Source organism: Lontra canadensis, unplaced genomic scaffold (assembly GCF_010015895.1).
Source record: "Lontra canadensis isolate GAN:19392208 unplaced genomic scaffold, GSC_riverotter_1.0 scaffold8, whole genome shotgun sequence".
NCBI lineage: Eukaryota > Metazoa > Chordata > Mammalia > Carnivora > Mustelidae > Lontra > Lontra canadensis.
Genome location: NW_022631002.1, coordinates 12304579 through 12315889, shown reverse-complemented (window position 1 = coordinate 12315889; position 11311 = coordinate 12304579). Strand labels below are relative to the sequence as shown.

Sequence of the window (11311 nt, the reverse complement as noted above, 5' to 3'; positions counted from 1 at the left end):
GCATCTGTCCACCACATGTGGAGAGCCTGCCTGAGAACCAGACGGAAAGATGGATGCAGAACCGAGAGAAGGAAAGGAGAGAAGGAAAATGTGTTTTTGACATCACGTCCTGGCCTGCGGATCCAGCCATTCCTGAAGCTGGGACGTCCTCAGGACGTGTTTTAGGGGCCAAAAACCCATCTCCTTTGCTTAAACCAGTTGTATCTGGGTTTCTGTTTCTTGCAAACCGAGTAATCTTCTGTGCTTCGACCTAACACTCAGATGCCCCACCCCACGCCCCCAGGGGCTTTCCGAGAGACCCGGATATTGGGGTTGGCCCGCAATTGCGCTGCGCCTGTGTCTGCCCCCGACCCTCCAGACCTAGGGAGGAAGCAGACCCCAAGCCCCGGCTCTGGGGCCTCGGGGAGCGCTCGGTCTGAGAAGCGCTGCAAGCCCCATTCAGACCCAGCGCCGTTACGGAGATGGCAACCCGACCAGAGCTTCCGAGCAGGGGCCCCGCGTCCTGGCGGGGCTGCGCCCTGTGTGTCGGGCTACTGCTCTCTGTCTCTGGTGAGGTCGCCCCTTCTCCCTGTCCCAAAGCCTAGTTAGGGCTCTCTCTCCGTTTTATAGGGGTGGAGGGCTGCCCAAGGGACAGACCCTGGATTCGGAGCTTAGAAGGAGTGGGTTGTGGGTGGGAGGGCGGCTGGTGCACAGCCCCGTGGACCCCGCACTCCCAGCGCCTGTGGTGAACCCAGGCCTGAGTGACAAGAGGGCTCCGAGAGGGGGGGGGGGGGGGGGAGGGGGGGGCGGGGGACAGAGGGCCTTGGGAAGGGCAGTTGAGGGATGAGAGGGTCTGGACCGGTACTTGGGGGACGGATCCCTTGCGGGGTGCTGTCCCAAGGAGCTGAACAGAAATAGTAGAAATTTGTGACATTGATTAAGCAGTCGTTGTATGCTAGACTATCTCATTTAATATTTATGATGATTCTGTGGGGTAGCTTCTACAACCCTCACTTTTCAGTGACTCTGAGGCTTACCTAAGGTGTCCATGGTCACACAGCTAGCAGATGGGGAGCTGACCTGGGAGCTGCTGTGGATCTGGTGGCAGGGGTGGAGTTCCTGGCAGGAGGATGGGCTGGGGCAGGACAGAGGCGTCAGCAGCAGCAGTGGGAGGCTGGGGGCCATCCCGGAGGCAGGAGGTGACCCAGGCTGGGGAGGCTTTGGTGGAAGGGAGGAGAGCTGGGTGACAGGATTGGCAGAACCTGGAGACAGAGACTTGTCTGCAGGCTGAGGAAACTCCCAGGTTGGGGAATGGAGGCAGTGGGGAATCTTCCTCGCACTAATTGTGGAAAGGAGAGCAGAGAGAAACGGAGTCCTCAGGGAAGAGCTACCCCAGGTGCGCTGTACAGGAGCCAGGAGAGAAGGGGAGGGAGAAACAGGAGGGACTAAGAGGCACTGGAAGGACTGATGGGAGGGGAGAAGAGAAGGGGTAGGTGCTGGTGCTGAGGGCAGACAAGGCTTTGGCACAGAAGTGGTCAAGGTCAGTGCTGCAGAAAGGTCGGGAGAGATGAAGGCCAGGAGATCCTATTACATACTAGTTGTGGTCGTCGAGTGTGGTGGGAGAGGGGCTTGTTCTTTTCCAAATGTGAAACTTCATTTCTGACTGTAATAGTAAAGCCTGAAAAATACAATTAAACAGGTAGAAATATTAAGAGGTGTAAGACCTCCCATGATTGCAAACCCACACACTACTGCTATTAATGGTTTTAAAATTTCCTTCAGATTTGGGGATAAGAACCAAGACAGACACATACCTGTGGAAGAGGATTCTGATTGCTACACATCTTTGACAAAATGAACCTTTCGTTTTAGCCATTCAGGTGTCTGATCTCATTGGAGTCTTAATTTCTGTCTCCCTGATGAAGAATGGGAGTGAGCGAGTTTTCACGTGTACTGACCTTTAGGACATCCTGTTCTGTGAAGGGCCTGTTTGGATTTTTGTTTGTTTTTCTGTTGGTTTGTTTGACTTCTTGTTAATGGTTTGCAGTTCTGTATATAATCTAAATAGAACTCCTCTGTTGGTTATGTATGTGAGTATCCTCTGTTCCGTGGATCTTTTCACTGTTGTTAATGGTGTCTTCTTATAAACAGAGGCTCCAATTTTAATGTTGTTTGAATAAATGTTTTTCCATTATAACTGACTTTTTTTTGGGCATTGTATTTAAGAAATCTTTGCCTACTAAGATTTCTCAGATTTATGCTGATATTCTTCTGTATTTTCCTCTAAGCTTTACTGGTTTACCTTTCAGATTTAGATATACAATCCAGCTGAAACTGCTTTTTCGTTGTAATCTAGGAAGAATGGAGGTTAGAATTCACTTCTTGTGCATATCAAGTTGACCCAGCATCATTGATGGAAAGGACCATCCCTTTTCCATAGCCTTGGAGTATCCCTTTGTCATAAAACTGTATACGTGTTTTGGATTCCGTCCCGTGTTCCACTGACCCCTTGTCTGTTCTTGCACGAATAGCACAACTGTTCGCACAACATCAGTACTTTAAAGGTTTGATTCCTGGTAGTTTAAGTCCTCCAGCTTTGCTGTTTTTCAAGATTGCCCTAGAGATTCTAGAACTCTATACTTCCATAAAAATTTTAGAATGATAAGCCATCATTTTCCACAAAAAGACCCGCTGGGGCTTGATTGGAACTGTTTTGACACTGTGTACCAGTTTGGGAAGAAATGACCACTAAAATACTGAATGTTTCAATACACATACATAGTGTATCCCTCCACTTATTTACATTTTCACAATTTTTTCAATAATATGTGTAGATTTCAATGTAGAGAACTTGCATATTTTTATTAGATTCTATCTAGGTATCTGATGTTTTTGATGTTATCACAGGTATTATTTTATTAATTTCACTGTTCACTTGTACCTATTGTAGAAATACAATTTATCTATCTTTACTTTATATCCAGTGACCTCACTAAACTCATTTATTGATTCTAATAGTCTATACACTTAAAAACTTAATATGAATACTACTAGGTTGTCTACAAATAAAATGTTATTTCTTCCTTTCCAGTCCTTATGTTTTTATTTTTTATTTTTATTATTTATTTATTTGACAGAGAGGGAGGTCACAAGTAGGCAGAGAGGCAGGCAGAGAGAGGGGGAAGCAGGCTCCCTGCTGAGCAGAGAGCCCGACATGGGCCTTGATCCCAGGACCCTGAGATCACGACTTGAGCTGAAGGCAGAGGCTTAACCCACTGAACCACCCAGGTGTCCTCCTTATGTGGTGTTTTTATTTTTTATTTTTTATTTATTTTTTTTTTAAAGATTTTATTTATTTATTTGACAGACAGAGATCACAAGTAGGCAGAGAGGCAGGCAGAGAGAGGAAGGAAAGCAGGCTCTCTGCTGAGCAGAAAGCCCAATGCGGGGCTCGATCCCAGGACCCTGGGATCATGACCTAAGCCGAAGGCAGCGGCTTAACCCACTGAGCCACCCTATGTGGTGTTTTTAGAAACAACTTCTGTGAAGTATACATGTTAGACAATTCACTCACTTAAAGTGTACAATCAAGTTTTAAAGCATTTTTTGAAAGGGTTATTTAGAGATATGTTATTTTCCAAACATTTGGAAACTTTTGGAATATCTTTCTGTTACTGATTTATAATTTAATTCCATTATGGTCCAAGGACATTATTTGTGTGACTTGGATCCTTTTAAATGTATTAAGACTTGTGGCTCAGCATGTGATCTACATTGATAAAAGTTCCATGGACATTTGAAAGAAAGTGTGTTTGGCAGTTGTTGGGGTGGATTGTTCTATAAATAGCATTTAGTAAATCGGTTGATGATAAAGAAAAAAGTTGTTTGATGATACTATTCAAGTCATCTTTATTCCCAGTGATTTTCTGTGTACTTCTATCAAATATTAAAATATGGGTGTTGAAATCTCTGGCTTTTATTGTGGATCTGTTTGCCTTTCTTTGCAGTTCTATTACTTTTGCTTCTTTTAAAACTCCATTATATGAATAACTTTAGGATTGTTAAATTCTTTTGTTGAATTAAGTTCTTTAAAATTATGAAATAAAAGTTATCACCAGTAATAGTCTTTGTCCTGAAATCAGCTTTATCTTCTTTTGAAACTGCCCCTTCAGTTTTTTTTTTTTTTTTAATCATAGTAGCATAGTATCTCATTTCCATCTTTTCTCTTTTAAAATATTTTTGTCTTTAAGTGTGTTTCTTGTGATGGAATATAGTTGGGCTTATTTTCTTATCTAATCAGACTTTCAGTTGAGGTGTTTAGACCACTTACATTTAATATGATTATATGATATAGCTGGATTTATGGTAGAATGACCTCTTTATATCATTAAGTGTACATCTTTATCTCATACTATTTCTTGCCTTAAAGTCTACTTGGTCTGATAGTATAACTATACCAGTTATATTAGTATTTTTACTTTCAATGTTTTGATGTCCTAGTATTTAGGGTGTATCTTTGGTTTGCAGGTTATAGTTGTTAGATTCTGATCCATTCTAAGTCTTTTAATCATAGAATTTATTCCACTTATATTTAGCATAATTACTAATATATTTGGGTTTATATCTACTCTATTGCTTGTTTCTTCTTCCTTTCTCTCCACTTGTTGTCTTCTTTTGGATTCTTTTAAAAAATATTATTCCCTCCTCTAAAAACTTGCTAATTAGGGGCGCCTGGGTGGCTCAGTGGGTTAAAGCCTCTGTCTTCGGCTCAGGTCATGATCTCAGGGTCCTGGGATAGAGCCCTGCATCAGGCTCTCTGCTTGGCGGGAAGCCTGCTTCCCTTCCTCTCTCTCTGCCTATTTGTGATCTCTGTCAAATAAATTTAAAAAAAATCTTAAAAGAAACTTGCTAATAAATAAAATCTTAAAAAAAAACTTGCTAGTTATACATTCTTTTATTATTCTTTTAGTGGCTACTCCTACAGATTAAAATATGCATTTCTGACTTCATGATCTAATATAACATTATGTTGATCACGTCTCCAGTATGGTGAGGATATTAGAGTACTTTAACTTCACTTGTATCCTCCAACCTTTTGTGTTGATCTGGTAAGACATTATAAGTCAATGTATATTTTAAAGACATTTGTAGTGCTTTGTGCAGACATTGTTTTCTTTTATTTAACCACATATTTACCTGTACTAGCACTCTTCATTCCTTCATGCATTTCTTTATTTCAATCTAGGATCACTTTTCTTTTGCCTGAAGATTACCCTTTAGGATTCCTTTCGTGAAAGTCTCGTAGTGACAAATTTTCTCAGCTTTTATCTGAGAATACCTTTATTTTAGAGGCAGTTTTCATTAGGAAAACAAACAAACAAACAAACAAACAAAAAACTATGTTGGCAGGTTTTTTTTTTCACCCCAGAATTTTAAATATGTCTTTTCACTGTCTTCTGGCTTTCATTATATCTGACATCCGTCTTAGTGTAACAAAGTTAGTACATTAATCAAAATCAAGAACCCCTGTACCCGTGAAACACCACATTAAATGTTAATTTAAAAAGTCTCATTAGGGGCGCCTGGGTGGCTCAGTGGGTTAAGCCTCTGCCTTCGGCTCAGGTCATGATCCCAGGGTCCTGGGATCGAGCCCCGCATAGGGCTCTCTGCTCTGCAGGAAGCCTGCTTCCACCTTTCTCTCTGCCTGCCTCTCTGCCTACTTGTGATCTCTGTCTGTCAAATAAATAAATAAAATCTTAAAAAAAAATTAAAAAAATAAAAAGTCTCATTAAATTAAAAAAAATCAAGAAGCCGACATTAATATGGGACTTAACCTACCAATCTTACTCAAATTTCACCATTTCTCTCTCCAGTATTCTTTAGAACAACAACAAAAAATATGGTCCAGGATCCAATCTAGGATCACACTGTATTTAGTTACCATATCTCTTTATTTTGTCTCCTTTAATGTGGAACAGTTCCTTTAGTCTTCACCTTTCATGATAAGAGTGCAGGCTCTTATCAGGTTATTCTGTAGAACTTGGGTTCTGAGCTTGGGTTTGTCTGATGTTTCCTCAGGATTAGATTCAGGTTTTGCATTTTTGACAGGAATACCACAGAAAGGAGGTCGTATTATATCAGGAGGTACAGGATGACTATTTGCCCCATTCCTGCTGATATTAATTTTGATCATGTGGTTAGACTGTGTCTGCCAAGTTTCTCCACTATAATTTACTATTTTTTTCCCTCTCTGTGGTTAACAAGTACTTTGGGGCAGGATATTTAGAATCTATGAAGCTACCGATCTCAAAGCACATACCAAAAACAAACCAAACCAAAAGCCCAAAACTCTTCATCTATTGATGCTTCTTGCCTGAGCAATTATTACTGCCGTGGTTGTCAAATGGGGGCTAATCCCAGAATTCCTTCTATAATTAGTTGGAAGTCTACAGGAAGCAGTTTTAATAGAGTTCCATCTACTTCTCACTTGCCTTGTTCTTAGGGCATACCCCTTTGGGGTTTTCGACTGAAATCCTGGTGTATACAGCAGGGTCTTTCCTTTTGAGAGAGGTTGAAGTCTGGTCTTTTATCTTCTCAGCACTGTGACTCTGCAGAGTTCTGCTCTGCTTTACAGAGGTTTGGGCTTAGCTTTCAAGGTTCCCATCTTGTAAAATTTCAGATTTCAGAAAATGGCATGAAATCTGAACTTATATTTGAGGCTTCTCAAGCCTTCGATTTTGTCACTCCAGCCTATGAGACTATGAAAACCTCTGCTAATTTCTCTTGTCTTACTGTAAAAACCCTTCTGCCTGGGGAAAACCTGGACCCTTAACCTCTTGCCAGAGTCAGCAAATGCAAGGGGCTGAACATAGTCATTTTGCATCTCCATGGTTCTCCCTTCTCCATAACCTTAACCCTTCTGGATGCTGTTGCTTCTGTAACTCTCTTATACTTGAAATATCACCTGGTTCTCTGGCTTTCCTAAGTCATTTTCATAGGGAACATTATTTGGCTGCCAACTACTCCATTGTCTTCAGAAATGGGAGTTCTACATTTTCCTCTTGGGGGGAACTGCAGAGTACTGCATCATTTGGGTGTCTTGCTTAAAAATGTAACCTCTTCTAATTATATTTATTTTCTCATTATTCAAATGAATACTGTAATAATCATCTCTGTAGATGTACCCATACATGAGTTCCATTATTTTCATAAGATAAATTTATGGAAATAAAATTGCCAGATCAGAGAGTATGATGATTTGCAGTCTTGACAGGTATTGTCAAATGATCCTCTCGTAAGACCGTATGCTAGGCTGAGCTGACAGTGTCTATAAATGACCATTGAGTTGTTTCGAGCGGGTCACTATCTTCTCTGCCTCTGCAGGTGCCTCAGAGGTCTCCCAGCCCTCTCTGTTCCAGCCTCAGTCTTCTGTGCTGAGTGGACAAGGCAATCCACAGATCTGGTGTGTGGTGCTGGGCAGCCCTGCCAGCGCTCATGTTGTATCTTGGTACCAGCAGCTGGTGGGGAGTGGCCCCACCTTCCTGTTAAGTCAGCAAGAAGGGATGCCCCCAACCTATGGTTTGGGTGTGAATCCTCGCTTCCTGGCGGAGATGGACCCAGCCAAGAATGCCGCACTCCTTATCGTGGGCAATGCCAGTCCTGCTGACGAGGGCACCTACTACTGTGCCCTGTGGTTTTCAGGCCAGTATGTCTTTGGAGAAGGTACCCGTCTGCTCTATCAGGGTGAGTCTAAGAGTGTAGGGATCTGGTGCCCCTCATCAGACTGCAGTGGAGTGGGGGGCAGTGGGCAGAAAGGTGCAGATGGTGGAGCCCCGCTTGGAGGAAGCCTTGGTCAGTAGGGACCAGTGGAAAGGAAGGAAGGCCCAGAAGCCTAGAGGGCCCCCAGAGAAAAGCCTCAAGCTTCTGGATGGTGGATTCGACTGGGAGCATTTGGGGATGGACACAGACACGTTAGGCCCAGACTTCTGGGCCTGGGAGGGGAAGCCTAATCAAGAACATTAAATCCATTCCTTTCCCTTGCTCTGTAGGAAGGATACTGGAGGCCCAGAGGATGACAAGTGGGTGGCAGAGACAAGCTCAGAGCTCATACTCTGGCCAGAAGGCTAGCTGTTGGGGAAGGTAGATTCCGAGAATGGTAAGGAATGGCCGTAGAGGAAGGGAAGAAGTGTCTCCAGAGGACCCAGAGGGAAGGAGATGCGTATGGACTAGGAGTTTGGAAGAGGCTGGTGGGATTGGGTGACATCCTTCTTCCCTTCATTCCCTGCAGCTAGGAAGGAAGCCCCAGCTCTCCAGCCACCTGAGCTGAGCCTGTTCATCCCAGCCTCTGGCCCTCCCTTCCATGTACTTTGTGTGGCCCTAGGACACAACCCTGACCCTCTCAGGGTCTCCTGGGTCCTGAAAGGCCGATACCAGGAGGATGAGGACACCACTGGAGGAGCTGGGGAGCCCGTGGTCAGCTGGCTGCAGCTGCCTCAGGAGATGGCAGGAATTTCTGTGACTTGCCGAGGCTTGCACCAGACTGGAGTCTCAGAAGTTGTGCTGCCCCTGCCCTGTGGCCAGGGTGAGAACAGAGGCCCTAGGGGGTGTGCTCCAGCCCCCTGATGCAACCATCTGGAACAATGACACTGGTTCCCTCCTGACAAACTGTTAGGTCAAGATAGGCACTGCTGTGTGTGGCCAAGAACCCTGGCTCTGCCCCAGCTTCTGGGTGAAGCCTGGACTTGGCTTTGGAGCCTATGCAGTGACATGGGACCAACTACCCCCAAAGCCCTAACACCCACTCTATCACTCCTGGCTTCTCCATTCTCTAGTGGTGAATGCCTGTATTTCCTTTGGGGGATACAGCAGAGGGAAGCTCTCTGAAGACCATCTTCTCGGTTCCAGGTTGCAGAAGGCTGGAACTGAAGAATGGGAATGAGACTCACGAGAAGAGTGGACACACTTGTCTAGGTATGGACTCCCAGACACTGTCTGGGACCTGGACCCCCGAGGTAGCAAGGCCGTGACTTCTCACTGAAAACGACCCCTTCAGCAAGCATTTATGGGGTACTAAGTATTTCCCAGGGCAGAGAGATGACTGGAACAGTCTGAACATTATTGAGTCTAGAAGGCTTGGTCAGACACTGAGCCAATGTATAAAATGCAAGGAAAACTGCCCTAAGGGTTTTAGGGGCAGGAACACAGGATATTCAAGAGCTCAGAGATCAGAGGGGCCCTCCTGCAGGAGGGTCTGGGAAGCTCCTGTGGGCCATGCAGAGTCAGAGGTGAGCCCTCAGATTCTGGCTGGAAAGAGTGTAGACCCACCTGGTCAACAGCAACGGGGTCTAGTCCCAATTCTGCCAACTCTCTGGCCCCTTGGGTAAGTCTTACCTTTTCTTGGCCTCATATCCACCCACCCATCTACCACCCCTAGTCCAAACCATCTTTGCCCTTACAGATCTTGTCTTTTTTATCTGTAAAAATGGGGAGTAATAGAACCTCTCAGAGGATCAAGTGAGCCAGAGAGACCTCTTCAGAAGGAGGCAGCATCGGGGGTGGTGGGGCGGGCGGGCAGGGTGGGCAGGTGGGTCCGACTTTCACGCTGTGCCCTTTCCCTCGAAGCAGAGCTGGAACAGACCCTCACTGCTGCGGCCAACTGCTACCTGGGACTGCTGGGTGCAGCTCTGATCTATGGCCTGATCTTGGCTGCCCTCTGGAGGAATCGCTGCCGTTGGGCCCACCCTACGAAGCCACTCACCCGACAGGGTCAAGGAGCAGCCCTCGGTTCCAGGGCGCAGGTGGGCAGAAGGTGCCCTCCTGCCAGGGCTGCGGAGCACAAGAGGCCAAGTCCCAGTGGGTCCCACGTCCTCCGAGGGGCTGCCTGTGTACCAGACCCTCCCTCCTTACTCCAGCCAGCTTCCTTCTAGTCTGCTGTCTTTTGTTACCCTATAGGTGCCCCTTTTTCTTCCAGACTGCCCACATTTCTCCAAAAATACAGGAAATTTGAGAAGATACTGCTGTGCTGTTGGTTGTTCTGGGCAAGGGAGGTGGGATCCTAGGACCAAGACCAACAGCGCCCTGGGGAGGCCTGTCCAGGGTCGGCAGACTCTGGGGACAGGTCAGCCACCCCAGCCTGGAGCCTGATGGGCATACAGGTCCCAAAGCCAATCTGGCTTGTCAGAGGGAAACACATATGGCTGAGGCAGACAATCATGTTTTGCTGCTCACCAACTGAGAAAGCCGGGTCACACAAACCCTCTCTTACTTCTTTATCTGCTTGAGAGTTGGGTATCTGAGGTCTTCCTCTTTTTGGTTAAAATCCTTTCATTCTTACCCCCCACCCCTTAAAGATTTTATTTATTTGAAAGAGGGAAGGAGAACACAGACGGAGCGAGAGAGGGAGAAGCAGGCTCCCTGCTGAGCAGGGAGCCAGATGTGGGGCTCCATCCCGAGTCTCCAGGATCATGACCTGAGCCGAAGGCAGACACAACCGACTGAGCCACCCAGGCGCCCCTTCTTACACCCCCTTTTGAGAACAAATTTGAGAACAAATGCCAAATGCCTCTGAAGATTAAAGTTGGTCAAGGATCTTTTATCAGAAATATTACACAAAATTTTATGGTAGGGGAATTCGATCAGACTGCTAAGGCAGCATGGTCCCCATGACCACAGTAGTGTCCCCTCGAGGGGCCAGGTGCAGTGGGGCAAGGTAACCCACTTCTCTGTGGGAATACCAGTGACAAGGAGCCTGAACCCAGCCCCTCATTTCCCACGCTCACACCACAGGGGGACAGCCTTTCCAGGACTCTAGAGCATCTGGCCCCAGACTCCTCCCATTCAGGGTGATGGCTGCCCAGAGCTCCCTACATAGTGTTTGTAGTTCAGGCTCAAAGGCCCCCAAGCCCTCTTCCGCCTGTCTTTCACGCTTCACCTTCTCCTGGCCTCTACGCTACACCTATGTGGCACCTGCCAAAAATGGATCTGAGAAGAAACCCTGGTCCCAGGACCCCCCAGTCATCTCACTGCGCATCCCAGCACTTGAATCCCAGTACACACGTCTACTTTGAGAAATCCTTGCTATCATGCCAACTCCTTAAAGCGAGGACTCCATAACACCCTGATGCAAATTAGTTTTGCGGACAGTGGAGGAGGCAGAAGGCTCAGGAATAGGGTCACAAAGGTCACTAGGCTGTTGGGATGGGGAGGCGAGTGCTGACCAACGGGGACCGGGTAGGGCACGGAGAAGAAACACTGCCTAGTTCTGCCCCCAGCGGAAAGGTGGCCGTGAGCCACTGGTGCTATCCACGTGTGCCATCTGTAAGGCCAGGTCCCG

At 46.1% G+C, this 11311-nt stretch overlaps 1 protein-coding gene across 1 annotated transcript; it reads left to right on the top strand.

Annotated features, from left to right (window-relative positions):
- The first annotated feature begins 461 nt into the window (after positions 1–461).
- LOC116865493 (immunoglobulin alpha-2 heavy chain-like) lies at positions 462–10005 on the top strand. Its single transcript, XM_032853709.1, has 5 exons — positions 462–549; positions 7363–7722; positions 8360–8560; positions 8884–8949; positions 9604–10005. Exons 1-5 carry the CDS (start codon positions 462–464, stop codon positions 9903–9905), a joined length of 1017 nt encoding a protein of 338 aa, XP_032709600.1. The 3' UTR covers positions 9906–10005.
- Positions 10006–11311: the final 1306 nt, after the last annotated feature.

What these genes read in the sequence shown, in the direction of transcription:
- LOC116865493 (XM_032853709.1), top strand. Translation starts at nt 462, where the DNA reads ATGGCAACCCGACCAGAGCTTCCGAGCAGGGGCCCCGCGTCCTGGCGG. An exon ending in GCTACTGCTCTCTGTCTCTG is followed by an intron (nt 550 to 7,362) that starts GTGAGGTCGCCC and finishes CTGCCTCTGCAG; the next exon opens with GTGCCTCAGAGGTCTCCCAG. An exon ending in GCCCCTGCCCTGTGGCCAGG is followed by an intron (nt 8,561 to 8,883) that starts GTGAGAACAGAG and finishes TCTCGGTTCCAG; the next exon opens with GTTGCAGAAGGCTGGAACTG.